This window comes from Camelus dromedarius, chromosome 3 (genome assembly GCF_036321535.1).
Source record: "Camelus dromedarius isolate mCamDro1 chromosome 3, mCamDro1.pat, whole genome shotgun sequence".
Classification (NCBI taxonomy): domain Eukaryota; kingdom Metazoa; phylum Chordata; class Mammalia; order Artiodactyla; family Camelidae; genus Camelus; species Camelus dromedarius.
Genome location: NC_087438.1, coordinates 144,670 through 166,485, shown reverse-complemented (window position 1 = coordinate 166,485; position 21,816 = coordinate 144,670). Strand labels below are relative to the sequence as shown.

The 21,816-nt window shown below is 48.9% G+C and overlaps 1 protein-coding gene across 2 annotated transcripts; it reads right to left on the bottom strand.

Moving 5' to 3' along the window:
* Positions 1–765: 765 nt before the first annotated feature.
* Positions 766–21,719, bottom strand: SDHA (succinate dehydrogenase complex flavoprotein subunit A). 2 transcript variants are annotated; one of them, XM_031442370.2, is made up of 15 exons: positions 21,606–21,719; positions 17,205–17,291; positions 15,991–16,152; positions 14,084–14,227; positions 13,697–13,861; positions 12,539–12,687; positions 11,793–11,917; positions 10,210–10,378; positions 9,252–9,447; positions 8,521–8,692; positions 6,648–6,766; positions 5,405–5,516; positions 5,139–5,269; positions 3,360–3,473; positions 766–2,191 (listed from the first exon to the last, which is right to left on the bottom strand). In XM_031442370.2, exons 1-15 carry the CDS (start codon positions 21,666–21,668, stop codon positions 2,105–2,107), a joined length of 1,995 nt encoding a protein of 664 aa, XP_031298230.2. In that variant the 5' UTR covers positions 21,669–21,719; the 3' UTR covers positions 766–2,104. The 2 variants fall into 2 exon arrangements, with proteins under 2 accessions (XP_031298230.2, XP_031298228.2); XM_031442368.2 differs by having other exon boundaries at positions 17,205–17,294; positions 21,606–21,715.
* Positions 21,720–21,816: the final 97 nt, after the last annotated feature.

Genomic DNA, 21,816 nt, shown 5'->3' with positions numbered 1-21,816 from the left:
CCCTGGTGCATCAATTCCCCCAAAACACATGGGTTCCTCTAAAACCCTGAACACACATTTTACAAACATTTCTAGTACGAAATGTTCTGTCCCGTGGTTCCTTACCTCGTGGAGCCCGTAGAAACTTACATTTCCAGACAACCCATTTCCCAGTGGTTTTCTTGGTCCCAGAATATTCATGAAAATAGTTTGAAAGTTTGTTTTTGGTTCAGAAGTAGCAGATGAGATAAGGAAACCACCCCATCAGTTATTTCTTTGCAACCGAATCAGCCCTCCTGTTACCATCCTGTCATGCCTCAGGGGTACCTGTGCTGGCTTTAAATTTCTTGTCCTAACACTTAAATGTTGCTCGAATGCCCGCAGTAACACTTCCACCTTGTTTACAAAGCACTTTGGTATAAACTTCATTATATCTCCTGGCTGGGATGAAGCGGTCTGAGGTGGTCAGCAGTCCTTCTGCCTGTTATATTCTCCTGGAAATTACTTCATTCGTTTTGTCGGACCACATCACTCCATGCAAGTAGTTTTCAAAGTGTGGTCCCTGGACATGTTAGAAATGCAGATTCTCAGGCCCAACCCCAGGACCTACAGAATCAGCTCTGGAGTGGAGTGGGGATGGGAATTTTCTAACAAGGTGATGCTGATACAGTCAAGTGCACCCGGACTGCCGAATGGTGCCACTCATCTATCTCAGGAAGCCCTCTGTGAAGTTCCCTAATCAACTAGGTTATCATGAATTGCAATTTGTAGAGAAAAGGCAGGATAGTCATTTCATCATTTTCCTTTAATTGTCCATTGTCAGTGTTAGCAGTCAGTGCCCTAGTTACTTCCAAGAGTCATTCATTATATTCTTATTTGGTTCTGGTTTTTTAAAATTACCATTATGAATTCAGTTTTTAATATATTCAACCTATTTCAATCAGATGTAATCTTTACAGTTTGGATGGTAGAAGTTTACCACCATACTTTCTCTGCAGAGCTGTGGGAAACAGGGACTCGGGCACTACTGGTGGCAATGCAGAATTTCACAGCCCCTACAGAAGAGAATTCTGCAGCATCTCACAAAACAAGTGTACTTGCCCTCTGACCCAGGGATCCTACTTCTAGGACTCCCCCTCTGAGAAACTGGCAAAGAAAACGACTCCACACAGTTACTCACTGAGGCAACAAACGTCCCGCTAGAGGACAGAACACTCGTGCAGTGGAGCACGAAGCAGCCAAAAGGAGGAGGGAGGAAGGTCGGCTGACGAGGAAGGACCCCGAATGTGCAGGCAAGGGGCAGAGCAGTTTACTAATTAATACAAACATGTATTTCCTTTCTTCTTCCTCAGGACACTAACTAGAAAGAAAAAACACAGTGGGGGCCATGGAGGGGAGTAGGGAGCAGGGGGGACAACTAAGGAGGTGAGCTCTGAACACACGGGCCTTGGAATCATGTAAACACTTTACATATTTACAAACTGAAAATCTTAAAGGTAATCTTTAAACTTGAAGAATAGAATCTGAAACAAATGAACCTGACTGCCTAGGACTGGATTCTACAAAAACTGCCCCAAGACAAGAACCTAGAAGGTGGCCCAAGCGGCATCTGCACAGAAGTGGGAAAAGGAAGAAATCCATTCACAGCCACATCAGCTTCCATTAGTATTTGGTCATTTAAATACTTCAGGACACATGTTCACCTATCAAACCATATGCTAAGAACAAGGAGGAAATGTCTGTTTTCTGCATTTGCTGTCAGGCACCCAAATTCATTTCTAACTCAAACATATATTACAACAAAATTTCTTGACTTTGATGTGACAGAATAAAAAGACAGGCACATATTTCAGGTCAACAATATGCCTCAAGTCAAACAGTATAAGATTATAAATGAGCTTGGAAGTAAAAGCAAGTTTGTAACTTTCGCTTCATTTAAGAATCATGCCCAGTTTGATTACTTTCCAAGAATGAAGCAGGGATAAAGACAAGTGGAACACTCCTGGCTGTTGGTCACTGCAGGCAATCTCCCTCGGATGCGTCCTCAGCTGAAGGCGGCGGTCACGACACGAACACGGGTGTGAGCTGTTACACATAATTACAAGAGCGGGGTACTCCAGTCTCCTCAGTAGGAGCGGATGGCTGGGGGAACAGTGGCGCAGTCAGCCTCGTTCAACGTTCTGTCGATGACAGGTCTGTATTCCAGCGAGACCTACAGAAGAAGAGTTGGTGGTGAGTCAGCGCACAAAAATGCACAAACAGCACACTCCCTTGTGTGCCTGAGGAAAATCAACCATAAAAGCAGATTTGCAGACAAGCCTTCAGGAACTTAAACACAAAGGCATTCACTGAAGTGTTTCTCAACCACAAACTCAGGACTATGAATCCACGTGGTGGCTACATCAACTATAATTACAGTGCACCGAGCTGCCAATGCTCTGACATTGACACGGAAAATGCTCAAAAAGTAGGGAGCCCCATGTCCACTGTCATCCTGTGAGTCTGTGTAAACTGTCTGCAGTTTTTTCTACTTCTAAATCAAAGTTTATATACACACAAAATTTGAAGAAAATATTTCAAAATGATAATAAAGCATATCTCTGGTGAGCTTAGAAACGTTAACTTTATTCTTTCTATCTATATTTTCTAAGCTGAGCATATATTTTTTACAATCAGAAAAAAAACCCAATGTTACAAAAATTGGCTTGTACTAAGAGGGAACTCTGACTCTAGACACTGCCAGAAAACAGCCCACATGAAAAATTAAGAAAATTATCGCCGCCTGATTAAATACACACCAGGCACTCTGTGGAAGTGATGAGGACACGGCACAAGGTAACTGCTGTAGATCCCAAAAAAGATTAAGACTATCCTTTACAAGTTCTGAAAAGCTTAAGGGCATAAACACTTAATACTGTAATTATTTCTGAATCTTAATGCCTAGCAGAAATGCCAAAAGGATGTGTTATGCTTTGATGAAGACCGACTGAGGGCCATTGCATCTGGGCTGGTTGTCTCCAGACCCTGGCGCCCCGCCCCTTCCTGCCCAGGGGAAGCTAAGGCTGCACGGCATCGCCTGGGCTCCCCTGAGGCTGCTTCCAGGTGGCCTGCCAAAGGGACAGGAGGGGAGGGGGTCCTCCTGTCTGTTCCTCTCCACCAGGCTCAGAACCACCACCTCTGCCCCTACTACAGGCCTCGGGCGCTTACCTGCCCAGCACCAGTGCTGTGGGAGCACCCTTCTGACCACCTGTGCTGGGCTCTGTTTCCAGGCAGAAGCCTGACTGATAGTGTCTTCTGTGGTGACTCAAATCTGCCAACAGTCCATTTAAATCCACGCTGCTTCTCCCAGTTCACCAAATGCTCAACCGCACAACACGTACCTTCCCTGTCTTGATGTCAACGTAGGAAAGCGTGTGCTTCCTCCAGTGCTGCTCAAACGGCTTCTGCTGCTGCCCCTGGATGGGCTTGGAGTAATCATACTCATCAACCCGCTCCTAAGGCCGCAGAGAAAGTAAGTTCATTTCAGAGAACGCAACCCGCCATCATGTCCAAACTCATTCCTCTGCAGAGCAGTAAAACCAGAAAACATGGCAAACTCATCAGAGAGATCTGACGTCAATCCTCCAGACCCCACTCAGCAGGCGGGGCCCCACCGCCAACGCAGACCTTGTTCAGAGAGCCAGGACCTTCCCGGTCCGTTTCCAACCTGCGTCCCTGCTACAGTTCCCACTGAAACTGCGTGTGCAGGTCTGACCTGGAAGACTACACAGCAAGAACATGTCGCCCAGCACCACACGCAGGGATGGGAACGAGACTTGGGATCCTTTGGCCAGCGGTCAGTGTTGTAGACCTACCGATGGGCCCTTTCTGATGAGCTGTCGGTCCTCCAGACACACTGACAAGCCCCTCCCTCTGTGCTGGCCCAGCCTGGGGCCCCCACCCCTCATTCACTCCATTTCCAACAGGTCAGGCCTCCGAGCCACACAGCTGTGCCGCAGGCCTGCAGCACAGCGAGGAGCAGAAACCCGCTTCTGCGTTTTCTGTCTATGGCTACTGGACAGATGTTGCAATTAAATTGGTCTTTTATACACTAAAAAGTGCAAATATTTTTCCTGTCTTTTTGCTCTGTACTCTTGGAGAGTTCAACTTTTCTTTAAGACCTTTTTATTTTTATGTAGTTTTGGCATTCACATTAAATTTTTCAAAAACTTTTAAAGAGAAGCTGAACACTAGTAAAGAATACCTTGCTCACTCATGGTAACAGATAAGACACACGAGCCTCTTCACATGAAACCCAAAACACCCACCCCCTTGGCTAATCTTACCACGCGGCGCGGGGCACACTTGCCTACTCTACACCTGTGCCTGTGGGGGACGAGCCCTCCCAGGGCAAGCACGTTCCCCTTGCATGTCCGCTGTCACGTCTCAGCCACATGAACCACCAACCCCAGGCCTTGGGGAGAGGCTTCTGTCCTTTGTGCAGACGGGTGTGCTCACTAACCTCCTCCTCTAACTGCGCACACGGCAAACCTAATCCCGCCCCAATCAGCACGGGATCACTAAGTCTCACAGGGGATCAAAACCTAGTTCTTCCTGCTTGGCCTCCAGCTGGGCCACCCAAACACTGTCCTGGACCAAAGCCTGTGTGTCCATTGTAGGGAAAGGAGCTAAGGTCCAGCAAATGTGCTCCATCCTTAACCCAACCGGCCCCCGAACACCCTCTTCCATTACCCCATGCCGAGAGCTCTTTTCTGCAGAATCTGACATGTGAGCTCTGCATAAAAATCAGTTCATTAAAAAAAACAGTGACCCAAGATGAGGCTCTATAATCCCTCTCCCAAACCAGAGGGCAGGTGTGAACCAATGATTTACTCATCGTTTCTAGTCAGCACGTGAGCATGTTCAGGCAACAGCATCTGCTGTGCACTAACACCTGCTCTAGTGAGGCTTGGGGACACCACCGTCGGCAGCAGCAGACACCCATCCAGAGCAAGAAAAAGGTCACACTAGCACTGAACTGAGTCATCAGAAGAGAAAAAGCATTCTTCTCAATTTACTCTTGGGAAAAGCAGAGAAAGTGCAGAGAAATGAAACGCAGAGTGCAGGGTCAGGGGCTGAGCGACAAATTTGGGGGGACAGGGGTGCACATGACGGCGCACCTTGAAATCCTCCCTGGCATGAGCGCCCCGTGACTCCTTCCGGGCCTCTGCTCCGTAAATGGTCTGCAGGGCACAGAGCATCAGGTTCTGCAGCTCCAGGGTCTCCACCAGGTCAGTGTTCCAAACCATTCCTATGGACACAAGGCACCCGTCAGACAACAGGGTCCAGCCAGGGCTCACTCAGCTAAATGGGACGAGCCAGGCCTGACAGCAGCCCGCCATGCACATGCAGCAGGGCGAGTATGAACAGGGTCCGGGACGCTCACCCCGGTCAAACGTCCTCAGGTGCTGCAGGTCGCGGTAGAGCTGGCTGATCTTCTCACAGCCCTCCTGCAGCACGCTCCCCACACGGAACACTGCAGCGTGGCTCTGCATCGACTGCAACACAAAGTATCAGGAAAAGCCATGCCAGGAACCTGTAACCTTTAGTGTTTTTTTTGATGCATTTCATTTTCTGTAAAATATTTATGTAAATAGAAAATCTAGGAAATTCAGACTATGAGTTTGTTACTCTGAATTTTAAAACGAAGTTTGCTTGTTCATGAGAACTTTAAAAATGTACCCTCTAAGCAAATTCCAAATGCACAGTACGGTGACATTCACTCTAGTCACCTGACATCCCCAGGATGCAGTTACATTTGTCTGGAGGTTTGCACCTTTCGACTCCCTTTACCCAGGCTTCTGTTGCTTTACTCCTGCTACCTTCCTTACATCGCATGAGGCCTCTCCGAAGCCCAGCCTCATCTGAAGACAGAACCACACAGCCCTACGAGAATAGCCTGAAGCACCTTTTCCCTTTCGGTGTCTGTGTGTCGGGGCCACTGGAACCCTTTCAGAATGAAACTAAAGTGAGGGGCTTCTTTCCAGAAAAAAACCCCACACAGAAATCCTTGTAAATAATTTCAGGTGGACAGATACCTCATTCACAGACCAAGAATCCCTATATTAAAAGAACTTTATTGATTCCTAGCTGATTTACATGTTTTCAATTAACCTAAACCTGTTACCTGGTGCAGTAGCCACTAACCACAGGTATGTATGCTTAAGTTGAAATGAACTAAAACTGAGACTGGCCCCATGATCACATGTGGTCAGAACACAGGTCGCCCCATCACACGTGCTGACCTAGGAGGCAGTAACTCAGTGTACAGACACGGCCTCTGCACATTCCCACGCTACCCCTTGAATTTATTCAGAGGCATCCACAGGCCCAGTCTGAGGACAGTTCCAGAGCTGCTGGATAGCTCCTCAGAGATGAGACACGCTGTGCTTGGGGACGCTCCCAGCTGGGAACCGAGCTTCCCGGACTTTCCCCTGTCCCTTCTCAGGCTGGGACACAGAATGATGGCCAGAGGTGGTGTGAGGAGGGCAGCTGAACCGAGCACCTGGGTGCATCTGAGAGGAGACTGAGTGCTGACACCAGAGCTGCCACCCCCAGCCTTCAGTGCGGAACACACGCACTTCTCTCTTGCTCAGGCCTGAGCCGCACCAGAGTGTCCAGGCTCCTACCTTCTGCATGTTGAGTCGCAGTTCCGATGTTCTTATGCTTCCATTAGCAAATCTCAATTTGTCAAGATTCATGACAGATTCTTCCCCAGCATTTGGTTTAATCGAGGGAACCCTATCTCCTTAAAGAAAAAAAAAAAAAGCCAGAATTTAACCTCTGTAAAACACTGAGAAAACCCAGATGGATTTTCCATGACATCAAATGTGTATTACACCCTTCCAGGGAATCTGGAAAATGTACACATAACCTGAGCTAACCCTCCACTGGATCAGCCTATTCCTGAGAAAGTATCTACTAACCTGGGACCAAAAAGTAAACAAAAAGACAAAATTTCTGGCAAAAAGTAGGTGTCCAATAGGTAACCTCTGAATAAGCAAAACAGAAACCATCTCCTAAGGCAAAAAGTTAGATTTATGCAAACAGCCCTTACACCACGGCTCTATTATCCAGAACAGCAGTTCTCAGACTTGGAGGTGGGGGAGTGGGGGGTTCACTGGCTGGAGGTGTTTAACAGCCTCCTGCTGATCCTGGCCCTGAACCAGCTCTTACCCAAACCTCCAGGTTTGCTATTCTCGCCTTTCTAAAAGGATAAACGTTTCGAGGGTTTTAAACTTTCTTTGGGATGGCATGTTTTTAGATTTATTTTTTACAGAAGAAAACATGTCAGTGTGAAACAAAGGCCTCCAAGGCCAAGCCGTGCCTGAGCTCTTATTTTTAATGTTTTAAAAATGAATATTCCATAAAACTGAGTTTTTCCTTAGGTGCACAGTTCCATAAATTTTAACGCACATCTAGACTCTCGTAACCGCCAACATCAGAGCACAGAACACAGTTTATGCATCTTAATGTTTAAAATACGCATATTTTCGGAAAATTTGTGGTACAAACATTTTTCCTTTCCTTTTTTTCTTTTTAAAAATTAAAGTGTAACTAAAGCATGGTATCACTTTTAGAGCAGTTTGCTGGTTCTGACAAGCAGAGCTGCATAAGCCCCACCACACGCAGCCCCAGCCCTGCTGACTGCCCCCTGGCTCCTGCCCTTGCTCCCCTTCTCCAGGACGCCACACAGACAGAGCCACACATGTGTGGCCTCCTGATTCGGGATCACACCGCCTGGCACATGGGAGATGCATCCGTGTTACTGCACGTGTGGGTAGTTTGCTCCTTTTTACTGCTGAGTTCCATAAAATTTTTTAAAGTGTGCATTGGTTTTTCAGATAGAAAAGTATAAAACATTCTTACAGAACTTCCTTTTTCTCACTGTCAATGAAAGGGAACGTCTAATTTCCTGCTCTGCTCTGAGAGACTACAGCAGTGAGCACCAGGGTTGGCGTCAGACCAACACGTAGTATTTTTTTCATTGGCAAATTATTTAGTTACCACAAGAAGAGAATCACTGACGGAGTCCACTCCCTCAGAGAAAAGGCAGAGCCGTGACCCAGGCTTCTACTGTTTGCATTAACCCATCCCTTTTCTTCTAACAGATTATTCTTTTTTTATTATTTTACTAACTTTCTGTAAGTACATTCATTTATACCTACCATTGAAAACATTTCTTTGGAGGTAATTCATACCAGGCAAGTAACGTGATAAACCCCCTCGAAATAACAATTTTCCAGTAGTGACTTTCCTGAGCAGGTAATAATGACTGCAAAAAAATCTGACTAAAAAAAGTGGTTACTCTCCTAACTGCCCCACACAGCCTGTGTCTAGTCTCAAGTCTATCACCACAAAAGTCTCGGAATCCCTGTTTCCTCAATTCCAGGGGAAAAATCCAGACCCACACTGTATGACCACAAAGCAGATTTCCAATCACAGTCGAGACTGTAACCTCTTGCCTCCTGGAACAGCCAGGCTACTGGAGGCAGCACATACCGGGTCTGCAGGACTCTGCGATGCTCAGGGCGCACGCTCGGCCAAAGACCACCAGGTCTAGGAGTGAGTTGGCCCCCAGACGGTTGGCGCCATGCACAGAGGCGCAGGCGGCCTCCCCACACGCGTACAGGCCTGGCACGATCTGATCTTGGCCGTTCACATGCTTCAGAACCTGCGGAAGACTAAGGTTATGGAGCGTGGTCTGCATGCCCCTCCCTACGAGGGGTGGGAGAAAGGAGAGGAGGTCAAGACTGGGCCTGCACCACCTGCAGGGAACCCTACCGGCATCGTCCAGCCTCCTCCCACCCTGAGCCAAGGTCAGAGGTCCACACCCCCACTGTGGACTCAGAGGAGGGGTGCACGGCGGGTGGAGGAATAATTAGCTGGAGGCAGATGCCTGGGGCGGTGATTCAGACCCCTCCAGCAATTCCCTCCCACCTCAAGCAAAACAGCAAGAAAGCTCTTTGTGAACCACAGGCCACACAAAGGTATTGACTGTAAGGAGCACACAGTTCACCATTCACAACATGCAACCACGCAGGAAAATGTAACTACACACTGGAAAAACTGCACGTGACCTTGTGTCTGTGACTAAGCAGAGATTATAAACTGTTCACAGTTAATTAAGAAATGAATGCAGAAATTAGACTGCGACCACAGCCCCCGCCCAACCACCCAGGACCCTGCGGGAAGGCATCTGCGAGGGCCTGCAGGGGACTCTTGGCCATCACCTGCCCCTTGTAGTTCGTGGGGATGCCGCCCATGTTATAGTGCACAGTGGGGAGCACGGGGATTGGCTCCTTGGTGACATCCACGCCTGCGAAGATCATGGCCGTCTCTGAGATGCCTGGCAGGCGCATCGCCAGCTGCTCTGGGGGCAGGTGATGCAGCTGCAGGTAGACGTGGTCCTTCTCGGGGCCACAGCCTCTGGGGATAAAGGACATCACAGCATGAGGCCAGGAGTAGCAATCCAGGAGGCTCCATGTTCTTTGGTCCCGGAGAAAATGTCCTCTTCACCAAGGCCACCTTTACATGGCACCTCTTCTCGGCTCCCATCACATACCAGGGTGGACTCCAGGTGCTGGACGCAGCCGTGAACACCATGGACAGCCTGCCCTAAACAGCCCACCCAAGTGTCGGGAGGTCACAACTTGCCACGCTCTCCTTGGTGAGTGCATTACAACATCCTTTCACGCCAAAGCTCCAAGGAGCCATCGGACTTCTCACTCCTTGTGCACAAATGTCAAACCTCTAGAGGCCACATCCCCAGGCATTTAACCAGTGGGCACAGTGCAGAGCACTGACGCCTCAGGCTGCTTTACTGAAGAACAGCCCACCCACCCTGAGGGCCCCAACTGTCTGGGGGTTAAATCAACATGCTGTTTGAGGCTCACACACTAACCTCAGGTTGGGGGTATGTCTTTGCCCCCAACTAAGTGTCTGCCCCTGTCACACACTCACTCACACAAACTATGTTCCACGGATTTGAGAAAGACTTACAGCAAACTGGCCAGATGTCTCAAAACGCAGAGAGAGATCATAAACTGCCAGGCAGTCAGAGGTAAGTACACACGTGCTCTGGGGCGGGCGGGGGGCCGACACTCACACAGAAGCCACCCAGCTCACGCTGACAGGCAGACACGAACCACAGCTATCAGGGCAGGGGGTGCACGCCCTCTGGGGACAGACCTTCCTTCACGGATTTCCAGAGTCATGGACCGGGACACAACGTCCCTGGATGCCAGGTCCTTTGCGACAGGGGCGTACCGCTCCATGAACCTTTCGCCTTGACTGTTAATGAGGATGCCGCCCTCTCCGCGACACCCTTCCGTGATGAGACAGCCAGCACCGTATATGCCTGCAAGGAACGAGCTGATCAAACATTTATGACCCGACAATCGCTGGGTCTACATCTCAAATGCAAATATTTTCCCCAAGACATTTTGGGGGGAGAGAGAACATTTGGGGGGAGAGAGGAAAGGGTGTACAAAGGGCATGACACTCATGACGCTTTGGCAACGACAAGCAACGACCAAGTCGCAGAAAGGTCGGCTGCATAGACAACACAGCTCTGCCCGATACCCCAATTACAGCTGTGTTCTAAACTCTCAACACGACTAAGTGTATGTTAAATACCTCAGCTTTTGTGTTAATTTGTGAACATCCTTTTGCACCACGGAACTGTGGTGACTAAGGATCTTGGAAAGCTGGCCTCTAAAGTAACAAGATGACGAGGCAGCACCTACTGTGTGAGAGCTACACCTCACAACGGTCCCAGCAGGGTGGCTCCCATCTTCAGAGATGAGCCCACCAAAACGACACTGGGAAGGGCAGAGCCCAAATCCACGTCTGCCAATGGGTGGGGGTGGGGGGGAGTTGTGCCCTATCTGGACTGTCGCCCAGTATAACGAGGACAAGGACGCCCAGTGCAGGATGTTAACACATCCATCAGTGCAGCTGGAAGGGCTGGCACATTAAGCAGTGCACAAAAGATCACTGTGCTTTTAGAATAAGATGCAAATTCCTGCATCTCATCTTCCAGTTTTCCTGGTTTCGATGGTATTTTTTCCAGTGGTTTACTTCTCACATGTTGAAAAGGAAGCAAAAGAATTGGAGTTCTAACTATAAAGAGAACTCAGAAGCCTCAGACATTTTGTTAGTTAAAAATAGCAATAAAATGACCACATAATACATTTTTTACTTCTTATCTCTGCCAGGGTTCAGAAAGAACATACTGATGGAGCAGAGAGAAAAACAGACCTGGTTCCTTGGCGCAGTGGCAGCTCCTCCGCTGACAGGTCAGAAAACCCAGAAAGCTCAGGACAGGATTTGCCAACCACCCCCTCAGCCTCCCCTCCCATGCATGCTGGTCCCCGCACTCGTCCACAGCTCAGGGACCCCCATCACACTCTCCCTGCAGCAGCCTGACGGACACCCTTCTGCAAACTGCAGTCTGCACCATTCTCTACTGCCTGAGGTCTGACCACGGGCTGGGCACCGAGGGACGCAGGACACACGAGGCAGACCCATCCCCGCCCCCTAGCAGAGGAGGACGACACTGGACAACCACCGCTTCCTGGCTGGGTAAGTGCGCCAAGACAGGGTGCAGAGGTAAAACGGTGACCTCCACTGCCTTGGGGGAAACAGGGCCGAGCCTCCTTGAGCAAGTCTCAATCAGGGTCTGAGATCCAGAAAGCAGCATTGCACGAACCACAGAGGAGCTCCCGCAGGCACTCAGTGCTCCAAGGACAGAGAGCCCTGACCTGCCCTACCTGTGGGGTGGAACTGAACGAACTCCAGGTCCTGGCAGGGAAGGCCTGCCCTGGTGATCATGGCAGTGCCATCCCCGGTGCTGGTGTGGGCAGACGTGCAGCTGAAGTAGGTGCGCCCGTAGCCTCTGGAAAACAGATGGACCGGCAGAGCTGACTGCACCAGCGTCCAGTCAGGACCTCCCTTCTCACGGCCCTGGGCAGACGGAGCAGCCCAGGCAGCGCCTCTGTGGGTGCCGACCGCACAGGGTGCCAGGGTGCCGGAAGGGAGCCTGGGGCAGAGGCGGCGCTGTCACTGTACTTTAGGGCACTTTCATGCTGTGTGAATTTCCCTGATAAGCTAATGTTACTTTCCTGATGAAATTAAAAACCACTTAAGAGTTCACTACTTAAAAGGGTTAAAACAACAGACTAATCGCATATGAGATGGAATTTACTTACTTCCCTCATGTGAATGAACACCACTTATCTACCCAGAAATCAGTATAAACACAACATCCATTAAAGCAAAAAAGATGTTATTCTAGAAAACATCACATGACCCTCCAGGCCTATTTCCTCAAGGGTCCCCCCAGCTGTGAGCTGAGGACACCTGCCTGCCACCTAAGGCAAGTGCTGGTGTCGCCCCTGGGCTGGCAAAGCGACTGCCTTCCCTGGGTAAAGTCGCAGCCTGCGCCTCAGCCAGGACCCCGTGATGCCTCTATTTCACCACAGTGAAGAAACTAAACACAGCAAAAGTAGATCCCTACCCCGTGGCCACAACAGTGTTCTTTGCTCTGATGCGGTGGATGGACCCATCCTCTATGCACAGGGCAGTAACTCCACGACACTCCCCATCTTCCATCAGGAGATCCAAGGCAAAATACTCCACAAAATAGCTGGTATCATATCGCAGAGACTGGGAAAGGGGGAGAAATAAAGGGATCCGGCATTTGCAATCACATTGTCAAAGCCAACAGGCTAAAGACTGGATCTGGTGCAGGCAAACCCTCAGGGAACACCAGGCTGGAAAGAGGTGCAGACGGCAGCCCATGGATGACCGTGCCAAAGCCATCATGTGACAGTGCTGCCACACAAACGATGCACCCCAGAAAAGGATGCCGCAACATGGACATAGCTCTCAGCTCTACACAACCCGGAGCGGCGCCACCTGCAGCACTGAGCTCCCCTCAGACCACAGGGCCTCGACTTGGACCGGCCTGTACCATGGAGGTGTGCTGCCACGTGGCCACTTAGGCCAAGGAAACAAAACATTGAGCTCATCTCCACACAGCAGGAGGGTCAACCTGAACAATGCCCTGGCACCAGGCTCAGGATCTGACAGCCCCAGTTTAATGGACAGGGCGGCCGTCAAGCCACCAGCCCTACAAGTGACACATGATTCCCAGGGACGGGCAGATCCTGCTACACAACTGCCAACACTCAGCCATGGAGGCCAGTGTCTCAGCACTTGCAAATCAATGATCTGTCCTGGCTGGAGAATGAGAATTCAGGACTGTCTAACTGTGCTAAAGCAGTATTATTCAGAATATTGATTATTTAGCAAAGCTGGCCCTGATTAACCAGTGACTACTGTCCCTCAAGTCACAGGCCAGTATTAACAGTTAAATATTAAAACAAATCAATCAGCTGAGGAACTCGGAGGTGGGAAAAGAGCCTCAAAATACTTACTCTGTTCTCACACTTTCAGTGTGACAGACCCCAAGTTCAAACCTGGTATGAATGATTATCAATTGAATTTTCTAAAACAGATACTTCCAAGTTAACAATGACAAAGTTACTCTGCTACTTTTTAAGTGATCCGTGGGCTGACAGGCTGACCCATCCCCAGGGTGGCCCGCTTCCAGCCTGTCACCACGGGCCTGGCCTGGCCATGTCTCCCCCCCTGAGCACCCAGGGCTCCTCACCCTTCCATACAACGTGTGCAGCAGTGAGTGGCCAGTGCGGTCAGCCACACAGCAGCACCGATGGGCCTGCCCGCCTTTCCCGAACTTCAGGCTCTGTCCTCCAAAGGCGCGCTGGTAGATTCTCCCATCCTCGGTTCTGCTGAACGGCATGCCATAGTTCTCCAGCTGAGAAACACAGAAACAAACACCTAGTATCTTAAAGGGGTCAAGACACTCATGGCTAAGTTACACTAGGACTTCAACACTAATCTGCAGACCCAAGATGAACACATTCTATGAAGACGTCAGCACCAAGAAAGATTTCCCATGACAGCAGCTCACCGCCATCCCTCCGGCTGACTGCTCCCACCACGATCCCTTGGGCATTGGACAGCAGCGAGACCTTACCTCCACCACGGAGGCGGGGGCCTGCTCCGTCATGTAGTGGATGGCATCCTGGTCCCCCAGCCAGTCGGAGCCCTTCACAGTGTCATAGAAGTGCCACCTCCAGTTGTCCTCCTCCATGTTCCCCAGTGCAGCGTTGATGCCCCCCTGGAGGAAGGAGCCGCCGTGAGCCTCACAGGAACCCAGCAGCACCTTCCAGGCCCACCTCCCTACCACCTTCTGCCCTGGGTCCAGGCTCAGGAAAGAGATCTCATGACCTGGCAGACTCCAACGGGCGCCCCCTCCCTGCCAACCTAGAGACAGGGCCCAGCTCTGGAAGCCCCCAGCCTCGGTGCCTCATCTGTAGTAGGATGTGGTGCTCAGCTCCTTGGGGAGCTCCTGGAGGGTCGCCAAGATTCCTCAGACAAGACTTCCTACTCCCAAGCCCACATGTAGAACAGACTCGTCACCTGTACCCAATAATGTTGTGACAAGCGTTCCCAAGGGTATTACAGGCATGTGTTAAAGACAGAAGTGCCTCCTGCCAAGGGCTCAGAGCCACTCTCCCTAAACCCCCGCTTCCTTCTGCTGTGCCTCCCCACCGACCCCCACTACACATCCCTCAGTCACACAGATCACAGAACAGGGACAAAGGGACAAACATTACCCACCCCCCCCACACCTTAAAACCAAGTTACTCCTCTATCTCTTTTTCTCAAGTAGAGGCATGTTTTCTAACTTCCCACTTTTTCCCAATTGTTATTCACTCAGAACTTCTGAGTCAAGCAGAACCTTGCCCTGAGCGCTGCCTCATTCCCCATGTTATCTTTTCGCACTGGCACAGAGCAAGGAACCTAGCACAGACACACTACAGGAGCCATCAAGTTACTTCCTCCCTCCCGCCTCCAACTGCAAACCCAAACACAATCCTGATGAAAATCTTCAGTTCCAGAGCAGCAGAAGTAGACAGCTGGTTTAAAATAATGCAGAAACATGTGGCCCGGGCACCTGCATAAATGCTGCCATCCTTCCACCATTCAAACCTTTTCTCAAGAACCAGCACTCAAGTTAAGCCACCTTTTCTCATTCTTTTTATTTTATTAATATTGCACTACCTGAAAGCTGTATTATTTTGCAATATCATTCCAAATTACCTGTTTATGTCCCTTTTTCCTTCCAGACAATGAATTCCCCAAAGATATATATTACTTATTCTTCAGTTTAAAAAGCAGAGCTTTTCACCACAAGTATCTGGGCAGCTAAGTGCCTGAAGAATGCTGCTGCGCCCTGAACACAGCTGCTCCAGATGTAATGGCTAGGAGGCTTTCACTCATTCCCAGAAAGTCACCGCACCCTCTGTTGTCTCCACAAGGAGACGCGTTCAAATACAAGAAAAGACGGCAAACGTGATTTCAGAACATGACCTGTACACTCGCCAGGCACTGTCTAATGTGTCTAGAGTAAGAAAACAAAATGATAAAATCACCACATGATTTCCCATCATGCCTTCACTCCTTCCCTCAATTCAGAGCATCAAGGGCCACCATTTTCTGTGCTGCACCTTTGTGCCACCATGAAAGCTCGCCAGCAGTACCCTGGAGGCCCACCCTGGAGAGCTGCCCTGAGGGTTCTGGCAGCTGGGGACCAAGTCCATAGCAAGCTGGTTCAGATCGGGGAGGTGCAAGGAAGGAAATCACACCACAAGGGGGGCAGGCACCAGGGGTGTGACTGGAGCAGAAATATGTGACAAAAAGGCTGCTGGCAGTGGGCTGGGGGCAGTGTGGACAGAGACCCCAAGACCTGGCGAGTGAGTGCCAGGAGCAGAGGGAGCACGGTGAGAGTGGCCTGCGGTGAAGGCTGCTCTGGCAGAGTGCCATCCATGCAGTGCCGCCGCGCAGACACTGAAGGCACGGAGTGAGCCCTCCTCCTACCTGGGCTGCGACAGTGTGTGACCTGGTAGGAAAGAGCTTCGTAACACAGGCCGTGTTAAACCCTGCCTCAGAAAGACCAAATGCAGCTCGTAGGCCTGCCCCTCCAGCGCCGACCACCACTGCATCAAATTCATGATCCACTACTGGGTACTGGGTAGAAATCTGGAAAAGAAAAATCGACCTGTCAGTCACTGGTGCAACAAGGCCAGACAGAGACTGTGGCTGCGGTGATAGAGCCTGAAGGGAAAGAAGTAACACAAGGGCAACTGCCACGCCCAGAGGGCCCTGCCTGGTGCTGGGCCCGAACACCGAGCACAGCACAGCCATCACAGCAGGTGGGCAGCGGGCACACCCTCACCCTCACCCTGAACGGGGCCGCCAAACAGCTATCAGCAGCAGAGAGCCCATCACATGGGGCTAGGACACTCACCATTAGCTGAAATGCCAAAAACCCAGGGCAAGCAACCAGACACAAAGAAAGCAACACCACAAGTCAAAATACCAGTTTCAACTATGGGTTTTCTTTCCAATTATCATTTTCACTTGTCTTCTCTTTTTATGTTTGTACCCAGATACATATGCTTATACAAATCTAAACTTACAATGTAGTACAGACCATGATTCTCAGCCTGTGATTCACAAGTTGCTCATGAAAATGCTGAAGTGTTGTCTTCACTTAGGTAAGCAGAGCCCAGTTCACCTGGGTGACCACCCAGGATCCCAGGACACAAGGCTACTCCAGATCCACTTTGTGTTTACGTCTGAGAAGGTGCCAACTAGCATTTAGTAATGATCGTGAGACTGTGAGAAAAGAACTCATAAGCAAACTTCAGTTCCTCCAACAGAGAGCAGATGGGCCCAGTGAACTCAAGAGCCGAAGGGGCTACACATTGCTCAGCTGAGCAGCATGGCTGCCACCATCTACCCCAGTAAATGCCACTCATCTGACGTCTGTTTCATCATTCTGTTTACTTGATTTAAAGTTTAACCTGGTTTATAGATATATAAAAGCTACAGCAAAAATGTTAACACCTATGTTTATATTAGTACTAAAATTAAGTATTTGTACATTAAAAACAATTTAAGCATTATTAGAGTGAGAATTTTTTATTTCAAGTAAGACCTGTGTATTACTCACATATATTAAAAACTGGCAACATCACTCCACGAAGTCAAGAAATCACTTATAACGGAACAAAGAGCCATGAACTTACTGCATCTGAAACTTTGGCAGACGACCTCTTAGTGCCATCAATGGTGAAGTGGAAACTGCGGGCTCCTGTCTGCAATGCTGCTGGCTGCTGCTGAAACACAGATGGCGAGAGTTCAGTGTCTTGTAATTAAAACTTCCCTTCTAAGTCATTACCCTTCTATGCACCTAGGTGCTCCCCTTCACCCAGAAACCTCACCTGGAACCTTCCACTTAACCCTGAAGGGTAAGGCAAAGGTAGGCCCAGGAGGCGAGGACCCAGCACTCTGGCAAGGCCCTTCCAGATGAAGCATATTTCCAGACAGGATGCTCACTGACTCGGGAAACGAAAAAGGCACACTTTCACGTTAGTTTCTCAAATCATGGTATTTAGTGGAGAATGGGAAGGATGTCTGTATTACTGCCTAAGTGGGAGTTTTGCAAACAGTGAGGTGCTTTTCCTGGACCCATCACAGCCCTCTTCACACTGGTGCCCCAGGAGGTTTGCAGCTCACTGGGACCTGGGACCAGCATACAGCAGTGCATTGGGGTGGAGGCTCCAGAGCAGGCTCTGTTCCTCATGGTGGCACTGAGGCACCAGTGGTACCATCCCTTCATTGCAGATGTGAAGACGCAGGCCCAGGGATGTTCCCCATCCTGCCTCACCACTCTCCACGTGGGCACTAGGCTCAGCCACACCCCTCATCTGACCTACGCTGCCCTCTGCCTGGACACCTGGACACCTGTCCCTGGCCAACCTCTGCAACTCTCCAAGTCCCATCTTCAATGCCCCATCCTGTAACCATTTCCCCAACGCAGCCCAGCATGAGAGGCAACATTCTTCATGCGCTAAGAATGTCAGCAATTTAGAAAGTACGTCTTTCCCTTCTGCTGACTGCAGACTACTGACAGAACAGTTCTGGGAAATAAGTACATTCGACAATGACAAGAGGGGATATGGGAGATGCCTTCAGATATGACTACAGGACAAGCAAGCTGGGGTCACAGGGAGAATTTCCAACAAAAAATGAACTTCAACAGAGTGTTTTAAACTGGACAGACATCCTGACAAGATGTAGGACTCAGGCAGGGATGGAGGACCTGGCCACTGTGAGGAGGGGCAGAGGCAGCCCCTCTAACCCTGAGGCCGAGTGGTGGCTGACACAGATGTTTGAGTTTATTTTAATGGCTCCAATCACAACGTAGTTCTTTGGACTTCTAAGTAGATCTGAACTGTTAAGAGAGATATCCTTGATTCTCTAATAGCAATGTTAAGTACATTTGTTTTTACCAACAAAACCAATTTAATTTTTTTCTTTCAGATATGAATTAAAAAGAACAAACTCTTCAGCTTTATTCTAATTTTTAAATATTATAAAATATGGTAAAACCATATTTTAAAAAAAACTAAGTCACTGAAAGAATTTTAATACAATTTTTCTTGAAAACTTCATAAAGTACAATATAAACATAAGTAATAGCACCAATAAGAAAGACACACTTTGTGACACCAAAGAAAATTAAAGTAGAAACAGATTCCCTAGGTATTTATTTCTTCTTTCCAGAATGTTCATGTTGAATAAAGAGAGACACAAATACCACACACACAGCTAACTTAAAAAGTGGCAGTTACTGTAAAGAAATCTTGAACAAATTATCACGTTATCTCTCTGCGGAAAATGGCAATACTTCTTTGCATCTAAAACCAATTTGGGGAAAAATTTTAGAATTTGGAGAGTCCAATTTAAATCCAACATCTGTCTTTAGATAAAACTCATTTTGTGTCACTTATTAGTCTAATGTTTTTTGAAGAGAAACTATCAAACATTTTTCAAGATGGTAACATGAAAAATAATGTGGAAATCTACCTAAGGTAGAATTGAAAGAACACAGAGCTCTTAATAGCATAAAAGTACAGGTAATTGAATTAGGAGGAAAAAGGGAGAAAAAAGCGCGAAGAGTAGAGACACTGATATCCTCATCTTGCAAAGTGGGGAGTCCTCATCTAATAAAATACACCTATGAATCACAAACAAGGAGGTAATTTGTAAGTACAACCTATACAATTACAAAAGTAGCCAATAAAGGATCTGAGAGGTTGCATAACTACATTAGAGAGAACTGAGGATGTGGGCAGTAGGAAGGGTTAAGTGAACGAAAACCTCACTCACCAGCAAAAACCAGTGTCTAAAATGGATAAAAATGCACTTGCATACTAGCTAGAGAAATGGAGGTTAAACAGTTGAGGGCAACACCAACACAATTCAGCACTGCTTCCCTGGGGAACAAGTCTGGGGAGGGAGGTGGCCTTAGCCCTTTTCATGTATAAAGCCTTCTGTACTCACAGACTTTTTTTTTTTTAACTACTATGTGTAATTATTTTCACTAAAAATTTAAAGATTCTAAAAATAGGGATGTTTAAAATAAAGTTCACACAGTTACTAAGCACAGGCTGTGAGCCCTGCACAGAGGAGGAGCACCACACAAAACTTTCTCATGTTACCTCACAAAATCCTCACTAACCCCACAGAGAAACCAAGTCTCTGCAGCACACAGGAGGTCTGGACTGGGTCTGACTCCTGTACTTCCCCACTAACTAGGGATCCTTGGGAAAAATCTCTGGGACTCCAAACTAAGATGAATATACAGGTTATGTACCCAAATCAAGCCACAATTTTTCAAGTCAACCAGGAAAAACATCACATGGAATGCAGAACTGAATGCTAGTGGCATTGTAATGTCCCAAGAAGCAAAACAAAAGGTTATTACAGTGGCCTAAATACTGTAAATCTAGATACACCGTTAAAACATATTCAGAATGACACAAAGAAAAGAAATTGGCTTACTCTAGAACAATATTTTATTGAAAATTGAAAAATCTCATCTGAAATGAGAAGTTAGCCAACTACTATTTAAGGTCCTTGGTTTTACTTTTCCTTTTGGTTTAACAACTTTGGAATAGTTTGCAAATTTTGTCAGTGCATTGGGACAATCAAAAAAGACAAAGTCAAGATAGGTTGGATAGCTTTTTAACTGGAAAGCAGTTATAAATATAAAATGACATGGAAACACCACAAAATTGAACAAAATGAGATATAGAAAAAATTTCTGTGGACTTTATTCAAATTACCCTCATCAACAACGCTCTGCGAACATTCCTCAGCTGGAGATAAGAATTTCTTTCTTTTTTTCCTTCTGCTAACTTGATGCTTTTGTTCTCACCAATCTTAAACTCTAATAAACACAGCTTGGGGACAGAATTCATTTCCACAGATGGAAACAATTTCCACAGCTATCTTAACCAAGATAAAGAGGCTTTAAAAACTCAAGCCCATCTCTTTGGTAGACCTGACCCGTGGTTCAGTTCTGCAAACGCTAGCTTGCCACCATGTTCACAAGCACCTGAGCCCGGGTTGGTGGTGAGGATTCAAGGAGATAATGAAGTGAATTGCTGGCAGCTAACAGCTAGCTCAACCAAGCCAATAGGAAAGGAGAGGCTTACACTCCAACCAGTCCTGCTTCAAACTGCACTCTCACTCTCAGCTAAAAGCTCAGAGCTGAATTCCTTCTAGGCCAGCCTAGATCAACATTCTCATAAACTGACAAAGGGCGGGTGTGGGTGAGGGGAGCTCCCAGGCTGCAACATGGAACACTGGGTGCAGTCTGTGTCAAGACAGACGTGTCAGCTCTTCTCCAATCTCCTCTCACCGGACAAGAGGGCCCACTTACAAGTCTGCTCATGCTGGGCTGACTAAAAGCACCCTACCGACCATTTCCTGCTTGGGGTCCCCTGCTACCACTGTCTTTGAGCCCCAGATCTGGGGTCTCAAAGCACCAGCATTTAAAAGGTTGGTGGGATGTCTGACTAAACCTTCTCACATTTAACATAACTTTTAATTCTTGTATTTTAAAAAGGAGAAAATTGTGGGTACAATTACAAGCATAAATCAACGTTGTTAAAAGCCTTGGTTCCCATTAAGTCCTTTACTTTGTAATTAAATTACTAATTAGGTGGTTGGGCGAGTTCACGTAAAAACGCCAAATAACTAAACCCTCTAAGTCCAGTGCTTCAACAGAACCCTAAAGGGTCGACTCTGAAGACCTGCCAGGAGTGCATGGGACACGGTCCAGCAGCCAGGACTCAGGAAAGCACGCGCGTCCCGCGCCCGCCCCTGTGGCTTTGCGGTCAGTGCGCAGGGTCAGCGCACGAACCCCAGAGGGAAGACCCGAACCCAGCGCCGGGCTCGGCTCGGACCCCAGCCCCGGCCCGCCGAGGCCCGGCGTCCTGGGCCGTGACCTTCACCGCGCCGCAGCCCGGCCGGCGGGCGCGGAGTCCGGCGGGCCCTCCTCAGCCCGCCCCGCCGCGGGCTGGGGCCCGGGCCCGGCGTCCGCCCCGCCCGCCTATCCACGCACGGCGCCGACTCACCCCGGAGCTCAGCGCCAAGCGCCGGGCGCGCAGCAGCCGCGACACCGCCCGGACGCCCGACATGTCCGCTCTCCGCAGCCGTCCGCAAGCCCCGCGCAGACTGCGCCTGCGCACGTCGCCGCGACGCGGGGTTGGCCGCGGGGCAGGTGGGGGAGGAGCGGCGCGCCTGCGCACATCGCAGCGCCGGGTTCTTAACATCCCCGCGCCCGGG